The sequence below is a fragment of the Colobus angolensis genome, unplaced genomic scaffold, assembly GCF_000951035.1.
Source record: "Colobus angolensis palliatus isolate OR3802 unplaced genomic scaffold, Cang.pa_1.0 Scaffold72, whole genome shotgun sequence".
In the NCBI taxonomy this organism is placed as follows: Eukaryota; Metazoa; Chordata; class Mammalia; order Primates; family Cercopithecidae; genus Colobus; species Colobus angolensis.
Window position 1 is genome coordinate 2,154,771 of NW_012120932.1, and position 18,888 is coordinate 2,173,658.

The window sequence follows — 18,888 nt, forward strand, 5'->3', positions numbered from 1 at the left end:
CTCCAGCCCGGGTGACAGAGCAAGACTCCGCCTCAAAAAAAAAAAAAAAAAGAAAAGGCTCCTTGCTGTTCCAGAGTGGTGGTTCTTGGCTTTGAGGATTGGCTGAACTGGGGCTGGACTGGAATGTTCTGCCTGGCTCTCATTCCTCCTCAGCCTAGGTTAGGGCTTCCCATGCCATGTGATGCCACAGGAGGCACTCCTGGCCTGGGCTCCCACTGGTTCAAGTCCCTCTCCTGTGGCCTGGGTGATGCTGCTGGTCTCAGCATCAGCCTGGAAGCCAGGATACCTGAGCAGGGACATCACACGTGCAGCCACTGTGTACTCTGGGCCAGGCTCCTCCTTCCCTAGTGAGCAGCTCCTGCCTGGAGCTTTGCCTATGCTGGTTGTCACTCGCACACTCAGCACTGTGGCCTGTCTTCTTGATGCCATCTGAGCGTGGGCACATGGGCTGTTCTGGCCTCCTCTGTCCTGCTGGCTGCCCTGCTGCACCCTTGCATGTGGGATCGCCCTTCCCAGGTCTGCTCAGTCAGAAGGGTGTAGAAAGGCCCTTTGGAAAAGCAGTTGAAGCTGTTTGCCGAGTCTGCCTTTGCTGACTGCAGCCCCAGCACTCATTTGCAATTTGCATTTGCAGTTTTCTTCATTTCACAAAATGAAGTGAAATACAATATTAAACAGCAGAAAGGCCTCATTTAAGGAAAGATGAGGCTGGATGTGGTGGCTCATGCTTGTAATCCCAGGATTTTGGGAGCCTGAGGCAGGAAGATCACTTGAGCCCAGGAGTTCCAGGCCAGCCTGGGCAAAAAACCAAGACCCTGTCTCTACAACAAATTAAAAAAAAAAAAAAGGCCGGGCGCGGTGGCTCAAGCCTGTAATCCCAGCACTTTGGGAGGCCGAGACGGGCGGATCACGAGGTCAGGAGATCGAGACCATCCCGGCTAACACGGTGAAACCCCGTCTCTACTAAAAATACAAAAAACTAGCCGGGCGAGGTGGCGGGCGCCTGTAGTCCCAGCTACTCCAGAGGCTGAGGCAGGAGAATGGCGTAAACCCGGGAGGCGGAGCTTGCAGTGAGCTGAGATCCGGCCACCGCACTCCAGCCCGGGTGACAGAGCAAGACTCTGCCTCAAAAAAAAAAAAAAAAAGAAAAGGCTCCTTGCTGTTCCAGAGTGGTGGTTCTTGGCTTTGAGGATTGGCTGAACTGGGGCTGGACTGGAATGTTCTGCCTGGCTCTCATTCCTCCTCAGCCTAGGTTAGGGCTTCCCATGCCATGTGATGCCACAGGAGGCACTCCTGGCCTGGGCTCCCACTGGTTCAAGTCCCTCTCCTGTGGCCTGGGTGATGCTGCTGGTCTCAGCATCAGCCTGGAAGCCAGGATACCTGAGCAGGGACATCACAGGTACAGTCACCTTGGACCAGGGGCCCGAGTCTCAATCTTCCTACCTAGTGACACAGAGACAACTTATTCAAAAAGGATGAGGCCTGGAAGGAGTCCCCAGGTGCACTGAGGGCTCTGCCTACCACCCCGGTGCCTTTCCTGGGATGGTTGCCATGGTGATGTGCCTGCAGCGCCCAGTGAAGCAGGAGAAACAGCCAAGGAGAAGCAGCCGCCATGGGGCTGCCAGGCCGCCCTGGAGGCTGTTGGGAGCACGCGGCCACTTGCTCCTAGGCTGCCAGGCCCTGCCCGAGCTCCTGGGCTGCGCATGGTGCTCAGAGCTGGTAGACAGATGGTCCGGCCCAGTCAGGCCCATCCTCCACTCCCTGGCATCAGGTGAATCCAGAAGCCCAGCTCAATCCCAGATACACTTGCTCCAACCACTCACACCACGCTGCCTTTCATAAAGGACCCACCGCAAAAGACAAGTGAGGAGAGCAGTTTTGGGCATGTTGTCACTCACGTGATCCAGAGAACCCCACGGGAGAGAACGTTCGTGGCAGGATGGAACAGCCACCATCCTCTGTAGCCCCGCCTGCTCCTCACATTCTCATTGTTTTGAAGTAAATCCCAGACAGCAAGACACTTCCCCTGTAAATGATTTAGCCTCCACCTCTGCACAATAAGGACTCTTAGAGAACAAAGCCCAATCCCATTATTACACCAACAAATTAACAAATTCGCAGCAATTCCTCAATGGCAGCAAATACCTATTCTGAGAGCTTAGATTTCCTATTCTTTTGTGGTCTGTGTTCGCTCCGCTGCTGGACTGCTCACACGCTGTTCCAGGGCCCATTTCTCTTCATATCGTCTGTGAGTTGTGTATATGTTTTCATCTGACGTAGTCACAGTCATAGGGACCGTGCGCTTCCCCAGTTTAATGTCCTCGGGAGCCTTTCTCCAGGGTTCTGCAAAGCCTCTGTGCTGGCCTTTGTTGAGGTTGTGTAATGTTCTGTGGGGCTGACGTGCCCGGGTGCCCCTGGGCTGGGCACTGTGCTGTTCCTGGCCCTTCACTGCTGTGAATGATGCCCAGGGCTCACTCGCTGCTTCTGCTGTCATGTTCCTGGGAAGAGGGACCCTGGTGGGAACCAGGCACAGGGATGACACGAGGCTCCCCTGCCCCTGCCCGGGAGGGGGCCTGGTGGCCGAGAGCTGCTGCTGAGTGTGGCCCTGGTGCTCTCTGCAGCCTGGCCTGCCGGTGGGCTCCGTCCCAGCCCCTGCCTGCCCTCCGCCCCTCCAGCAGCACTTCCCGGATCCAGCCATGAGCTTCGCCCCCGTGCTGCCGCCACCCAGCACCCCGCTGCCCACGGGCCCAGGCCAGCCAGCACCCCCCGGCCAGCAGGTGAGTGTGGCACCTCCTGTGGCCACTGTCGCTCCAGGCAGGCAGTCAGCTCTGCTGGCCCCTGGGCCCAGGTCTGTGAGCACTTCCCTCAGACCCTTCGCTCACATCCTCTGTGGTTCCCTCAGGTATTTGGTGTGGCCAAGGGATGGGGGTAACTCTCGTATGTGCATGTGTATATGTGTGTGTGTACGTGTGTGTGTGAGTTTGCGGGCGTGCATAGTGTTTGCAGCACCCTGCATATGGAAGGCTCTGCTCACTCAGAACATCTCTGCAAGATCTGCTGTGCTGTGGCTCCAGGCTGACTGGAGCTATCTGAATGTGTGTATGTGTGACTGTGCAAGTGTGGGTGCAGGTATGTGTGAATGTGAGCGTGTCCGTGTACATGTGAGGTTGAAGGTTGATATCCTGTCATGTGTAACCAGTGGGGTGCACTTGTCTGGGCAGATTGGTGGTCTAAGAGGAGCTACCTTCTCTTCTTCCAGCCTCCTCCGCTGGCCCAGCCGACACCTCTGCCGCAGGTCCTGGCCCCACAGCCCGTGGGCCCCCTCCAGCCAGTGCCCCCCCACCTGCCACCATACCTGGCTCCAGCCTCCCAGGTGGGGGCCCCTGCTCAGCTGAAGCCCCTCCAGATGCCACAGGCGCCCCTGCAGCCGCTTGCTCAAGTCCCTCCGCAGGTACTTCTAGGTTGATGGCTGCCATCAGTGGTGGCGCACGCTTTGCCAGGCTCTGGCTGGTGCATCAGGACACCCACAGAGGGGGTTGTCTGTGCATGTGACCTGTGGCCTGGGGTCGGGCTGGCCAGGGAGTTGGGGCTGGGCTGGGGAGTTCGGGCTGGGCAGTGTGGGCTTTGTGCACAGTCATGCACCAGGAACGCTCCAGGGACCCACACAACCAGCCACGTGTCCCTTGGTGGGTGGCTTGGCTGCTGTCTCCTGCCCTCCAGCCTCACCTTCTCTCCCAACCTGGCAGGCTGCTTTTGGTCCTTCCAGGCCATGACACCTTCTGGGCTGTGAGTGTCGGATGGGGCCCTTCAGGGAGGGCAGGCAGCCCAGCACCCCATCACCCGGCACCCTCCCAGCAACATGCCCATCTGCCCTCAGTATACTCATGTGCCCAGGCTCATCCAGGATAGGAAAAGCTTTGTTAGTCCAAGGTTGTGGACAGCAGTCTTGAGGTGGTTGCTGGGCTGGCACAGAAAGCAGGTGAGTTTGCCTCAGAGGAGCGTTCTTCCTGTGGAGCTCCCCCAGGGCCGTGTGGCATGTGGCTCCTTGGAGTTCCAGAGCCAGCCTGTGGCATTGCTGACTGCAGGGAAGCCCAGCCAGCAAGGCTGGACTCACACAGCAGAAGTGACTTCTCTCTCTGGGGACACTGTCCATCACTCAAGGGACCCGACTGCATGTAACTGGTGCAGAATGATTCCGGGGCCAGGGCACCATTGCCCAGGTAAATGGCATGGAGGATTCTAGCTATTCCCGAGGCCTTCGGTGACCCAGACTAGAAGTGTGCTTCACTCTGAAGATGGGGCAAGCGAGTGTTCCCGTGATTCACGAGCCCCACCTGGAAGATTCTTTTGTGTTGTCTCACCCTGCTCAGGCCCAGATGTCACCATAGGACGTTAGGCAGCTTCAGAGTCTAGTGAAATCATGGTCTTGCTCGTTCAGACAGACAGGAGTTCATGTGCATTTTTGCTGCCTCTTGATTGCATGGAGGTGTAGGCCGTGACACACACCAGCATGCATGAGAAGGCTGTCAAAGATGGAAATGCTAAGTCCACGTGGCCGGGCGTCAGCCACCCCCGGGAGGCACGTGCATTGCTGAGAAGATACAGGCGAGGTTTCGGGAGTCCCTGCTGTGGGAATGCTGGACAGGATAGGGGTGTCCCCGGAGCCAGCTAAGGTGGCTCAAAGATTTGCTTTCTCTGAGAACCCTCTGAGAAGTTAGGTTTCAGCTTGAATTTGTGCATGTTGCAGGGATCAGGCTAAGGTGATTTCAGATGCTCAGGGCCAGTCTGGTGGCTCTGGCAGTCCCAGCCCTTCCAAATGAAAACTCTCCAGAGCTCTGAAGTCACTCCTCTATGACTTGTGGTCACTGCTCCTGCTGCTCACACTATGTGAGCTGCCCCTGACTCCCTCAGAGCCCCCAGCAGGGCTGTCGCGAGTGTGGACACAGGGAGATCTCCCTGTGCTGGACTGGGGGTGATCTAGCAGGTCGTTCCCAGCCTGCCAACTTTCCTTTTCTATTTGAAGAGCTTTACATGGTTGGGATTTCTGCTTCTGTTGGGTTTATCGTTGGGTTCCCTTCAACAGCAGCTACACAAAGGTGTCTCGGAGGGAAAGGGTCATGCTGTCTTCATCCCATGTCCCCTCATCCCCAGTGACTGTGGCTGTCCTTGCATGCAAGTGCTGTGGTCAGGGACCCTGGTTGGGGCCCACACTGACACACTTCTGTGTCTCTTTCAGATGCCCCCGATTCCTGTCGTGCCCCCCATCACGCCCCTGGCGGGAATCGACGGCCTCCCTCCGGCCCTCCCAGACCTGCCGACCGCGACCGTGCCTCCCGTGCCACCGCCTCAGTATTTCTCTCCAGCTGTGATCTTGCCGAGCCTCGCTGCCCCACTCCCCGCTGCGTCCCCAGCCTTGCCTCTGCAGGCTGTGAAGCTGCCCCACCCCCCTGGGGCACCCCTGGCCGTGCCCTGCAGGACCATCGTGCCAAATGCACCGGCCACCATCCCCCTGCTGGCCGTGGCCCCACCAGGCGTGGCCGCCCTGTCTATTCATTCTGCCGTGGCCCAGCTCCCGGCCCAGCCTGTATACCCAGTGGCCTTCCCACAGATGGCACCCACCGACGTCCCTCCTTCCCCCCACCACACGGTGCAGAATATGAGGGCCACCCCTCCCCAGCCAGCACTGCCCCCGCAACCTACACTACCCCCGCAACCTACACTACCCCCGCAACCCACGCTGCCCCTGCAGCCGGCACTGCCTGTACGCCCTGAGCCCCTCCAGCCCCACCTTCCTGAACAAGCTGCTCCAGCTGCTGCACCAGGGAGCCAGGTAATCACCTGCGGGGCAGGGGCTCACCCTCCCCGCGTCTGGGGACCCTCAGGACCCAGAGATGCAAAGGACTTTTGGCTGCTCTGTCCTCCTGCTCCCTTCGCTGGGCCTGTGCTATCCCTGAGCACCTTGACTGAGGGGCAGCTGGGGGCCAGGCAAGGAGGCAGCTCTGCCCGGGGTCGCCCCTCTCAGGAAGAGATGTGTGTGAGGTTGAGGGAGGTGGGGGCTGGCGCCAGCACGGGGCATCTGCGTCTCCTCTGTGTTCTGAATGCTCAGGAGATGCAGGAGTCCGTGCCTGATAGGTTCTGTGTCCCTCCCTTCCCACGGCTCTATGGCCCCTGCTCTTGTGGTGTCTTTGTACCTGCCCTCACCCAGGCCCGGTCTGGCAGCCTTGGTGTGGCTGGCATTGGGGCACAGGGCGTCTGTCTGAGGTCTGCCCTTCAAAGAGCACCTTGTCAGGATGAGGCAGGGTGACAACCCCATCTTAGGGAGGGCGAGGAAGTGAGGCCAATGGCGGGGTGGGGCCTGGGGGCAGATGGCACTGCTGGCTGCAAGGGTGGTCATGGTGGGACCTGGGGCCATGTCCTGGTGTCAGGTCAGGTGGATACCTCGTGGCAGCGTGCTGGCTGGCTGTGAAGGGGCGCTCTGGAACACAGGATATGCGCCCCGCTGGTGGGAGGCCTTCCCACAGGGATCTACACCCCTACCCAGTGCACTCAGGTTTTGGGGCTTGCAGACTATTCTGTTCAAACTTGAGTGAGGGGAGAGGGGCTGGCATGGGAGCCTTCCCACCTGGGCGTTCTCGCACCTGGGCCTCCTTACCTGGGTCCCATCCTTCCTGGCATTTTCCCACCTGGGCCTCCTCACCTGACCTCCTCCTACCTGGCCTTACCCCAGCTCTGAGCCCTGTCAGTCCTGTAACTGTGGCACAGCCCTGCCTTTCGAGCCTTAGCCTCTGCAGGAAAGTGGCTGGCGTGGCCCTAACGTGAAGGGGTCTGGGGTGAAGCATCCCTGGTGCCAGGTGCCCCCCAGCTCTGTTAGTGCTGAATCCAGTCTGGAGTGAGCTGCGCCACTGTGAACCGTTCCTCCTGGCCATCACTTCCTGCTGTCTTATCTCCAGAGGGCTTTGTGTGTAGAGAAGGAAGGGGTGGTGCATACTGGAGAGCAGGGTGGCGTTTGGTTAGACAGTGAGTGGGAAGAATCGCATCCGTCCTGTAGCCCACCTGAGTAAGCACTGTTGGTTCCAGCAGGTTCAGTGGCAGCTCAGAGCCCGCTGGTTCACAGGTCTGTTTCTCAGAAAGCCGAGGGTCACAGCAGGGAGCAGGAGGGGGACCTTGCTGTCTGGGCCTTCCTACCTGAAGAGCCTTTCTGGCCACAGTTAGTGGCTACAGAGGGGTGCCCTGTGACATGTGAGGGTCACTGCCAGACTCAGTGGCTGACCCTGCTGTTTGGCTGGGGAAGGGTCCAGAAGTCTGTTGATGAGCTGGGCCGGCCACCCCGTGGGATCCCCTGAATGCAGCAGCTGGGGTGTCTGTCCAGGAGGGAAGTGGCCACCGACCAGGCTGGGGCTTGGTATTTCTGACCCCGCCACTGGCTGCCAACAGAGGGTCTCAGGGCCAGCAGGCCCAGTGAATGTGGCTGTTCCTTCCAGCCCTGAGAGGTGAGAAGTTCCTCTAAATTTTCAGCCTTCTCAACTCCAAAATGGGGGCAGAAGACAGAGGGTACTTGCACTTTCCAATCCATGGTTCCTCTTTCCCCACGTGTCTTACCTTTTACTGCCAAAGAGCTTTTAGAGGGAGATGAGAACAGTGAGAAAGCCAAGCCTAAGCCGCCGTTGCCCTCCAGAAGGCGGCAGGTGTCGGTGCGCACTCTGAGGCCCTATGCGTGCTCTGACCAGGGGGCCAGATGGGGCAGGCTGCCGCAGGCCCCATGGGGTCATGGGGGCCTGGCTTTGATGCTTTGTGTGTCCTCTTCTCTGACCCTTCAACCAAGCTTGGCAGGTTCATAGAGCCCTGTTCCTGACCTATCCACACAAATAGACTTTTCCACAGAAAGGGGTGTGAGAATGCCTATTTTTGTTTGCTTCTGCTCACTCCATCCGCTAAATGTGCTCTGAGACAGGGACTCCCCTTGGGGAGGGTGTGGACTGGAGAGGGGTGTTCCCATCTTGGCCTGGGTGTTCCCAGATATACCTGGGCACGGCCCCTTCAGTAAAGGCGGCGCCAGCCCTCACTTGCATCTTGTCCCCTGTGCCCCCAGATTCTGCTTGGCCACCCAGCTCCCTATGCTGTGGATGTCGCCGCTCAGGTCCCCACCGTGCCTGTGCCACCGGCTGCGGTCCTCTCCCCGCCTCTGCCGGAAGTGCTGCTGCCCACCGCCCCTGAGCTCCTGCCTCAGTTCCCCAGCTCCCTGGCTACGGTGTCCGTCTCTGCGCAGAGTGTGCCCACCCAGACCGCCACGCTTCTGCCACCAGCAAACCCGCCACTGCCTGGCGGGCCCGGGATCGCCAGCCCCTGCCCAGCTGTCCAGCTGACGGTGGAACCAGCCCAAGAGGTGTGTGCCCTTCCCCCCAGCTTGTCCCATGACTGGGCAGTTGCGGCCACCGGGGGTCCGCACAGTGACCTGGGGTCTTAGTCCTAGAGGTTGGGGTTGCTCGGCTCTGGGACAGTCACCCAGGTTCTGTTCTCACTTCTCCCTAGATTTCATACTTTCTGTAAGCCACATCAAGACAGAGGGTGTGATTTTTATAGATACAGGTTTAGAGGATGCTTTCCCTGGGACAGGATGCCAGAGACTGTGAAAAGCTTTCATAGCACCAATGTGCCCTTTTTGAGGGATGATCAAAGTGGGTTAACATTTCTGGAAAGGAAGTCGCTCCCAGCTTTTATTAATCCACTTGGGTCCAAGCGTTTCAACAAGATAAAAACCTCCATGCCTGCTCCCATTGTGATGCCCCCCGGGTCGTACCCACCTGGCTGCAGAAGAGACGGGAGAAGGCAGGGGAGCAGGCTGGGCCGAGGAGGTGGGGAGGGAGAGCTGACTGCGCGGCTGTGCCCACAGGGAGGCAGGAGCCCGCATGACCCGTTCTCTTTTCTCTGGGTTTTTATTTCAGGAGCAGGCCTCACAGGACAAGCCGCCCGGCCTCCCGCAGAGCTGTGAGAGGTACTGTGGCCCAGCCTCGACCTCGCAGGATGGGTGTGGGGGCGCAGGCCCATACAGCCACTCAGCCTGGCTCCTGCCGCTGCTTCACCTGGAACCCACTGCAGTTAGCTCTGATGCCATTAGGGGTTTTTGAAACCTGACCTGGTGGAGCCTCAGGGGCCTTCTCTCTGGGTCTTGCTGGCTGTTGTTGGGAGTTTGGTAGCCAGAGGCCCCTGGCTGGGCTCTGGGTCCCTGCTCTGGTTTGCAGTGCTGAGAATGTTCCAGAACGGAGAGGCTATGGGCGGAGTTGGCAGTGCCCAGAGGCTAGGAGGGGGCTGGGAGGGTGGCTCCCTATGTACAAGGCTGAATCCAGCCCAGATCCTGGGTCTCCTGGCCTCCTGGGCTGTGGACAGAGGAGTTTCAGAAAATGAACTGTGTCCTTTTTTGAACTGTGACCATTTGTTACACCCTTCTGGCGTTCTGGGCACTGCTTGTGCTTGGCATTTTGCAAACTGCAAAATGAATTGGCCTCACAATAGTGGTGGATGTGTTTCTGTTGCTGTGGCACAGATGGGGAAACTGAGGCACAGGGGCAGATTCACAGGTCAGGAGACTGAGAGGACCAAGGTCACGCAGCTAGTAGGAAGCCTGTGCTTCCCTCTGCCCGTGCCACTGGGGTGCAGCAGGGAGCTGGGTGAGGGCCCGGAAGCAGGCTTGGTGTATTCGCACAGGACAGGGGCTGCCTCTGTAGGTCACGAATTTGGGCCCTGGAGACTCCAGACTGTTCCGAAGAAGTTGACTTTCCCCACCATTGCCGACGTGCTGGTTGTCCTTTGGTGCCATTAATGTTCTTGGGTTTTGCTCAGCTACGGAGGTTCTGATGTCACTTCTGGAAAAGAGCTGAGTGACAGCTGTGAAGGCGCCTTTGGAGGGGGCAGGCTGGAGGGCAGGGCAGCCCGGAAACACCACCGCAGGTCCACGCGCGCGCGCTCCCGGCAGGAGAGGGCCAGCCGGCCCCGGCTTACCATCTTGAACGTGAGTGGGCGGGGCACGCGGGGGGGCGTGGCGCGCGGGGGCGTGGCGGGGGGGTGGGCGTGTGGTGGGTGCGCGCGTGGGTACGCGCGTGGCGGGTGCTGATGGCGCCCCTTCCAGGTGTGCAACACTGGGGACAAGATGGTGGAGTGCCAGCTGGAGACGCACAACCACAAGATGGTGACCTTCAAGTTCGACTTGGATGGGGACGCACCTGATGAGATTGCCACGTATATGGTGAGGCTGAGTCTGGGTGGCTTGCCTCCTGGTGTTCCTTGGGCACGTGTGGGCCTGAGCAGAGCGCCACAGGTCACATGTCGAGCCTGGCCTTGTGTGGAGGTGTCAGTTGGCCCAGGGGCTTTTTGGGGACAGTGCTGACCTTTTACGCCTCGGGCTCTTCCCTACACTGGGCGGAAACCCCTTGGATTTGGAAGAACAGCTTGAAGGATGTTCTAACCATTCTAAGATGCTGCTCCCTGAGGGCTTCTGGAGCGTCTGAGCCCTTCCTCCAAATAAAAGGAAGCCTTGTGGGTAGGTTCGTTGAGTGAGGCATGGGGAGGACATCCTGGAGTCTAATGTCCTGTGGTCCTTGCTTAGAGCTTCCTCCAGCCTCGACAGCTGGGGTGCGGGTTCTGAGCCCTGACCCATGTCCCATATCCCCTCCCAGCTCTGCCTGCATCTCCCTCTGGAGCCACCCCTCCCTGCCTGTGCAGACCAACCTGAGTCCAAGAGCACCTTGTAGATCTTCACAGCCCCACGCCTGTTGTCCCCAGCACCTGAGCCAGGCTAGGAGTGGGGATGGTTTTCCGGCCCTCAGAAACTCTCCATGTGAAAGCACAACCAAGAAACATGGAAAGGATGCACGTGTGTTCCTCAAACTTCCTGGTCCATCCATGACTGCCTCCCAGGAGGACATTCTCCCCAGACCATGATTCCTGCATGAGTGAGGTTTAGGGAGCCAGGTCCTAAAGGGGCCAGCAGCACACTGGACAGTGTTGTAGCGCTCACTCCAGATGGTCACCAAGTGCCTGAAGTGGGCCGGCATGAGTAGAGAATAGAATATTCCATTCAAGTTAATAAGATAGATTGCCCCATATGCCTGCCTGCGGCTGCTGCATTGCACATCGTCAGAAAGCTGCCCCCATTGGGCTGTATCCCCTTGGCCACCCCTGCCCTGGCTTCATGAAATGCTCCTGTGGGCTTTGCAGGGGAAGCCCCTGGCTTTCTGCTCCTAGGAAGCAAGTCCCTCCCTTAGGGTCTGCTTTGCAGAGACACCTTGGACAAAGCCCTCCCAGAGCCCAGGCCCAGGGCATAGTCCCCTGCAGCGTTAGAGAAATTCTTCTGACACTTGCTACAGTGGTCGGGAAGACTTTATTCAGGACTGTGGCAATAGGCGAGAGAGAATGAGTTTAACTCCGAATGCAGCAGAGACCACAGGGGATTGGTAGCAGAGGAGCAGCATGGTGATGGGTGGCTGGAAAATAGCTAAGAGGAGACATCAAGGTTGGGGATTCTGGAGAAACTCTTGTAACAGGATCCATGCTGGGGGCAGGTGAGAGACTTTGTTCAACCTCAAAGGTGGGAGATGAGGAATATGGTCAGATACAAAGGCTGGGAATTCTTGCTACAACTGGCTTAGGCTGAAGACATGATGGGGCCTAGTCAAGCCTATTTGGAGGGTCAGAGGCACCAGCTGTGCTTCAGTCAGGGAGGAGTCTTTGTCAGCAGCAAGCAGCTGGTTCGTCAGTGCAGCACAAACACCAGGTCCTCACTGGGCCGCTGAAACTGGAGAACATTTCTTCTCTCATCTTACTGTGTTTTTAACCTGTGTCTTGTATTACTTTATACACATGTGTTTCAAACAGGATCAAGCATAATAATAAGTGCATTCCCGTGAAGTTATCACTCAGCCACCGGCTGATGCTGCGTGTGCGGCTGACGCCTCCAGCGCCTGCCTGCCGGAGCAGGAAGCCACACACGCGACATCAGCCACATCGGCCTGTGTCGTATCCACTGGCCCCCTGGTTGTCAGTCTTCTTGTGTGTCTCTGTGAGTCTTTGTGAGCTGCACACATGTAAGTCCTGCACAGTAAGCAATGTGGCTATCTTTAGCTGTGTGCTTTGTAAAAATAGCATCTTCTCAAGCCTTGTTTTTTTCACTCAGCACTCGGATACTCCTCTCATTTTATTGCTTTTTTTGTCATCTTAGTAAACCAAGTCACCTAACATACCTGTCTGAAGTAAGCATGCTACAGATACACAAATTTGGTCTGTAAAAACAGCCCAGCAGCCCTCCTCCTCATAGCCTGTTCCTATCCCAGGGACAGACTGGCTCCAGGGACTCAAGTTGAAGGGTGGGTATGTGGCCAGCGGGACAAGCTTCTGCCCGCCCTGTGGACTGTCTTCCTGTGAGCGTGAGGTACCAGCTGTCCTGAATGTCCCATCAGTGGTTAGAGGTAGGCAGGCCTTGGATTCATCATTCTGACCTTGACGACCTTGCCAGCCCCTTAGTAAAGGTGGAACTGCAGAAGTTTCATTTAATTGGCGTGGATTCTAATGCCAGGTTTTACCTGGACCCTGTATTGTTAGATTTTTGTTTTGTTTTCAAATTAATTTTATTCTCAACATACTTAAAAAGAAACATAATAGGAAACATTTTCTAGTTGCAAAGGGCTTCTAGTTCAGTTTTGTTTAGTGAAAGTTTCACAAAATTGGAACGTTGCTTAAATTCTCGTATGTGGCACTCCAGTCACAGCTGGCTGGATGCTCCAACTTTGGCCACAGTGTACTCCTGTTAGACAACATCGCAGTCACATGCTACACTAAATTAAGCGGTGAATCACCGAACACAGCACAAGCCGGCACTTTGTCTAGGGGTATATGCAGGTGGTGCTCCTGGGGTTGGGGTCTGGGGTGCCAGGGGAGTGTGGAGCACAGAGGAGCTCTGCTTTGCAGCCAGCTGGTTATAGTAGGGCAGATGTGCCCATCCCAGAAGGGATCTGAGACCACGGATGCCCCAGGCAGGGCCTAGAGCATCTTGGTGACTGCAGAGGTGAGTGCATGGGAGGAGGTACCATGGCAGGAAAGGGGCAAGGTCTGGACCCCACTGGGTGGTGGCACAGGCCGAACTCTTTCATTGGTATGGTTTTATGGGATGCACAGCGTTCTCTCTGCCTGAGTGGCCAAGGGTGTAGCCAGAGCCGGTGTGAGCCCGGGGTCACGTGCCCATTGTGAAAGCTGGGGACTTGGACGTGCCCTGAGTCCCTGGTCTGGAGGCTTTGTGGCGCTCAGGCGATGGTGTGGAACCTCCCCTCAGCCATGATGGGAGCTGCTCGTTTGGACATCAGGCCACGCTTGCCTGTGTGCCGGGGCCACAGAGCCTAAGGCTGGGAGAGCAGGCGGTGCGCAGACTGAGGGGTGACGTGTGCCGCCCGCTCTCACCTTCCCATCTCCCTGTTGTTTTCTGTCTCCCACAACCGCCTGCTCTCTGGAGCCTTTGCCTTCAAACCCACCCTGCTTGTCTGTCATGACTGCCTGGGCACCTGTGCCCAAATGGACCCCTTCCCCTCTTCCCAGTCCCCATCCTTGGCCCCCTCCATCTTATGCACTCACCTGTTCTGCAGATGGCTGGATCGGCCTCAGGGTCTGTAACCAGCTCCAGCTGGGGCAGGGCAGTACTGGCCCAGGTCCCATGCTTGGAGGAGGAAGTTGCTTCTCAAGATGAGGCTGCTCTCCTCCCATCCTGGGGCCATCCATGTCACTTGCTGGGCTGTCCAGCCTCTGTCTTGGGGACCGCACCCTTTCACCATGTCTTCCCGTGGGGCCTGGTGCAGGGTAGACATCCGTCAATCTGGATGAAGACCCAGGGCGGTCTTGGCCTTGTGGGCAGTCCTCACCGGCAGTATGTCCCTTTGCAGGTGGAGCACGACTTCATCCTGCAGGCCGAGCGGGAGACGTTCATCGAGCAGATGAAGGATGTCATGGACAAGGCAGAGGACATGCTCAGTGAGGACACAGATGCTGACCGTGGCTCCGACCCAGGGATCAGCCCGCCACACCTCAGCACCTGTGCCCTGGGCGCCGGGGAGGTGAGGTTGTGAAATCCGGAGTGGGGTGTGGCGAGAGTGCGGTGGCTGGGCAGGCGGGCGCTGCAGCTCAGTGAGCTCATTTCTGACCCTCCACCTCATTCAGGAGAGCCGGCAATCCCAAACCAACGCCCCCGTGTATCAGCAGAACGGTGAGTCTGCAGCTTCCCTCCCTGCTTTTCAGCAGGCATTTGATGAAAGTCCTCACTTAGCATCTTATCAGGGGTTTGGCCATTGCATGGGGGGATTATGGAAGCATGTGGTGACCAGGGGCCCCAGTCTGCGGACAGCTGCCCCGTCCGAGGAGCTGTCATCTGCAACCAGCATCAGGCCTTCATGGATGGTGCCCTGGGCATCCCAGGAACCAAGCCTATGCCAAGGGTCCTCTTGGGAGCTTCGGGGGCTGCCAGTAAGGCACCCCAGGTTGGCTGTGCACCTCTTGCCCTCTGGTGTGAGGGAAGAGCAGGCAGAAGCCAATCACCAAGGCCTCTTTACCAAGGGGCCTGGGGAACCACCTGCTTCATGGAGGGAAGTGATGGGGATTAATGACTGGGAACAGTGTTCTCTGCCCACACCCTTCCTGGAGAAAATCCCATAAATGTAAAGGAGTTCCCCAGACCCACTGTGGCAAGTCTGGTGCAGGTGATGGGGGTCACACCGGGCTGGAGACGCTCACTCACTCAGCATGCTGTTTCTGTTCTGCCCTTCAGTCCTGCACACGGGGAAGAGGTGGTTCATCATCTGTCCGGTGGCTGAGCACCCCGCACCCGAGGCCCCTGAATCTTCGCCCCCACTTCCTTTCAGCTCCCTGCCACCAGAAGCCAGCCAAGGTATGAGCAGCCTGCGCCCACGCAAGCCCCTCCCTGTTTCATGTGCAGGCCTCCTTCTGTGCATGACCCAGCTGGTATGTGCACGGTGCCCAGGGCCGTGCAGGGGGCTCACCTGCCCTGTCACCCATGGCACAGAGAAGCCTGTGGGGCTGTGTTCCTATCCCTGTTTTCTGCCAAATCAGCTCAGTCAAAGCAGCCTCCAGGCTTGAGTCTGCTCTGTTACCCCACCAAGCAGGTAGCTCGCATGGCCACACAGGTGTGTGCTGAAGATCTCCACTGTCCTTCCTTCACAGTGTTAACCTGGCAACTCCTTGCTCCTGTCCCTTTCCTCTGTGCCGCACACCTGCAGCAGACACGCCTCTGCTGATTCTGCTTGCTTTGGGGGGTGGGGTGGGAAAGTCCCTGTTGGCGCTGAGACTCTGATTTTAAAGTGTTCACACAGACGTTTATCACTGTGCATTGATCTGCACCTGCACCTGCCTGTACAGATGCCAACAAGCCCGTGCTTTGGGCTGTCAGTTAAATCTTGATGGTCCTTTGGGAGGCTGAAAATAGTCACTTGAACAAATTTAAGGTTTAATTCCCTATCAGTTGGCAGGGGAAAGTTACTGATTATATAAATTGACGTAACCTTATGGCACATTCGTAAAAAATATCTGTAAATCATTTTTAATTTCATATCATGTGCTTCCAGTGACTCCCATTATCTTTGGAGATTCGTTCCCATGGGGGACAGGTCAGCCTAATAACAAAATCCAAACGAAGCAACGAGCTGAAACAAGGTGATCTCAGGTAAAAGGCTTGGACTCAGCCTGGGCTGAGAAATCGGAGAGAAGCAGCCTTGCCTACAAGATTGAATTTTTAAATAAGTATATGTTCATATATTACTTCTGGATTTTAATACATACATACCCAATTATAAGAAAAACCCTTCTAAGAGCTCATTTTTCCTGTGATGTAGGGTGCAGGGGACACTGTGGTGTAAGTTTAGGGGACAGTATGGTTAATAGAAAGAAGTTAAACCCTCTTTCCTTCATCTATGCACTGAGTGACCTCAGGAAACCTGTTACAGCTGGTTTCTTTCTGTATTAAAAAAAAAAAAGGAAAAATTGGTGGCAGATCTGTTAATTTAGATTAACCATCTACTGAGAATAACCAAAAAATGATAAAAGTCATCTGTGTGAAGGCATTTGAAATCTGATCATAGTGGAGAATTATTAGGCTGGGATCCAGGGAAGGATGGAGACATAGGGCCGTGAACCTAGTTTTGGCTCCTTTTCCCCAGGGAGCATCTCTCATTCCTGCAGGGGTGGCTGAGAGGCTGTGTGGCTTTAGCAGCCTCAGCAGACTAGAGAAAAGGAGCTTATGGAGTCCAGGGCCCTGAGGGTGGTCTTGCTGAAGTGCTGTTCTGGAGAAGGAAGGACCAGCGGGAAGGAGACAGGACTGCAGAGAGAGGAGCCCACCTCAGAGCATCTCAGCTCCTCGTGAGGATGGTCTTGCAGTGCCGTGGGTTCAGGCATGTGCACGAAAGTCCTTTCTGCAGGAAGGAATATTATTCTGGGCCTCACATGACTTGTATGAACAATTTTGTGAATATAATATCTGGCACGTAATAAAAATGACTAAAGAGTTGGGTTCTGGGTAAGGTAGAGGGAGCACACACACTCATTTTTCTTTCCACTGAAATGCACTGTCAATCCTGGACAGATGTGTAGCATAGCTGTCTGAGTACTTGGGAAAATTTTAGCAATGGAAAGATAGGGGACACACCCCAGAATTCAAAGTGCCACTGAGCTGCTGGTGAGTTGAATGTTTTCCTCTGATATTTCCTGGTTTGAACGAAGTACAGCCCAAGGACCAGAAGCAAATGCTTTGGTGCAGGCAGGAAAGCCTCCAGGAGAGATCCTATAGTTCCAGCTCCCAGACCAGGAAAGGCAACTCCTAAAGCGCAGAGAAGAGAGAGAACCCCTCCCCATTGCTCACCCCCCTTCTCTTGCACCAGCACCCAGACAGTTCTGGAGGTAACAGGAGCAACAGGTAACAGGAACATGCAGGAGCCAGAATAGTGAGAGCAGAGAACCATTCTTTATTTGAGGAAGCCAGGGCTTTAGGAGCACAGAACCAAAACCTGTCGCATTTTTTTTTTTCCTCTGTCCTCTTGCCACCTTGTCATTCATGGCACAGTCACAGAATTGGGTGGTTTCTGTTCAGAGGTTTGGAAAGGTGAGTCCTAGGGAACCAGAAAGTATCACGGAGAGCACAGAAAAGGAGTTTGGGAAAGTAACCCTGTAGTTGTTTATGGACTCCTGGGCTCATCCCCAACCTGTGCATGCATGCATCTAATCCTAATAGTGTGTAAGAAATTTTGGCAACTGAGCTAATGAGTAGACCTCGCCCAGGTTCCAGTACACCTGTTTCAGATGCAATTACTACTGTGAAGGCATTAAAAGTGGAACTGACCTGTAACTACAGCCCATAGAAGGCAGGTTGCAACTTGCAGTCTGAAGCTAACTAGGTTGATTGCCTACTGAAGCAAAAATATTAACATTCATCATAGGGTTTGAACAAGTCTCAGGATTTCCTAATGTCATGAAAATGTTCAGAATAAAATTAGAAATAATTTGGCAAATGAAAAGCCATGAAAATGTTAACTTGCATGGAAAAAGATAGCCATGGTGCCAGTGACAAGATGATGTAGATTTTGGGATGATCTGACAAAAACTTTAAAGTAACTATTATAAATATAACTGAAAAAGCAGTGACAAACATTCTTGAAACAAATGATAAAGTAGAAAGTATCTGCAAAGAAACAGAAGATACAAAGAAGAAACAAATGGAATTTTTAACATTGAAAGTTAAAATACCTGAAATCGTCCAACTGGAAAACAGGGGAGAAAGATAGAAAAAAATAAACAGAGCTTCAAGGAACTGTGGAACAATAACTAAAGGGCTAACTTGTGTGTCATTAGAGTCTCAAAAGGAAAAGATAAAGAATGCAGTGCTGAAAACATATTTGAAGAAATAATGCTAAAAATTTCCCAAGTTCGTTGAAAGACATAAGTCTACAGATTCCAGAAGCTAAGCAAACCCCAAATAGGTTAAATGCAAATCAATCTGCTGAAAAGTAAAGACAGCCAGACCAAAATTATGCATTACCTAGATTGGAACAGTGATTCGAATGACTATAGATTTCTCACCAGAAAGTGTGGTGTTCAGAAGAAAGCAGCAGGCCATTTTTAAAGTGTTGAAAGAAAAAACCATTCAGAATTCTGTTTCCAGGGAAAATACCCTTCACGAATGAGGCTGAAGTAAGGCCATTCTCAAATAAAGAAAACCAAGGGAATCCATGGGCTGCACATCTACTCTAAAATTAGAATTACTAAAGATCTTCAGACAGAAAGGAAATGAGACTAGAAGAGAACCTGGAATATCTGGGCTGAAGGAAGAGCAACAGAAGTTGTACATATAATAGACTATTCTTCTCCTCGAGTTCTTTAAAACATTTCTGACAATTGAAGTAAAAAAAAGATTATAACAGTGTTTGATAGAGCTTTCAATGTATGTAGATGTAATATATAACACAACTATGATATGGCAGGTTACCTATACATTACTACATTCCAATTCAAGTGATAGACTACTAATTCCTTTTTTTTTTTTTTAACCTTCCATTCCACCAGTGTGGCAAATGGAGGTAAACTACTAATTCCAAGTAGACTGTGAAAAGTTAAGTATATATTTTGGAATTCCTAGAGCAACCACTGAAAGAATTGTACAAAAAGATGTGTATAGGCAAAATCATAATAGATAAGATGAACTAAAAAAATTCAGAGGCCAAGCGTGGTGGCTCATGCCTGTAATCCCAGCACTTTGGGAGGCCAAGGTGGGGGGATCACCTGAGGTTAGGAGTTTGAGACCAGCCTCACCAACATGGAGAAACCCCGTCTCTACTGAAAATACAAAATTAACTGGGT

At 54.7% G+C, this 18,888-nt stretch overlaps 1 protein-coding gene across 1 annotated transcript in view; it reads left to right on the forward strand.

Annotated features, from left to right (window-relative positions):
• WNK2 (WNK lysine deficient protein kinase 2) overlaps nucleotides 1-18,888 on the forward strand; it is a 142,367-nt gene that overhangs the window by 77,042 nt on the left and 46,437 nt on the right. The window contains exons 12-21 of the mRNA XM_011927527.1: nucleotides 2,619-2,774; nucleotides 3,257-3,448; nucleotides 5,234-5,827; nucleotides 8,087-8,380; nucleotides 8,940-8,989; nucleotides 9,835-10,003; nucleotides 10,121-10,237; nucleotides 13,917-14,087; nucleotides 14,191-14,236; nucleotides 14,795-14,914. Of these exons, the coding sequence (XP_011782917.1) occupies nucleotides 2,619-2,774; nucleotides 3,257-3,448; nucleotides 5,234-5,827; nucleotides 8,087-8,380; nucleotides 8,940-8,989; nucleotides 9,835-10,003; nucleotides 10,121-10,237; nucleotides 13,917-14,087; nucleotides 14,191-14,236; nucleotides 14,795-14,914 (1,909 nt within the window). The remainder of the gene's footprint in view (nucleotides 1-2,618; nucleotides 2,775-3,256; nucleotides 3,449-5,233; nucleotides 5,828-8,086; nucleotides 8,381-8,939; nucleotides 8,990-9,834; nucleotides 10,004-10,120; nucleotides 10,238-13,916; nucleotides 14,088-14,190; nucleotides 14,237-14,794; nucleotides 14,915-18,888) is intronic.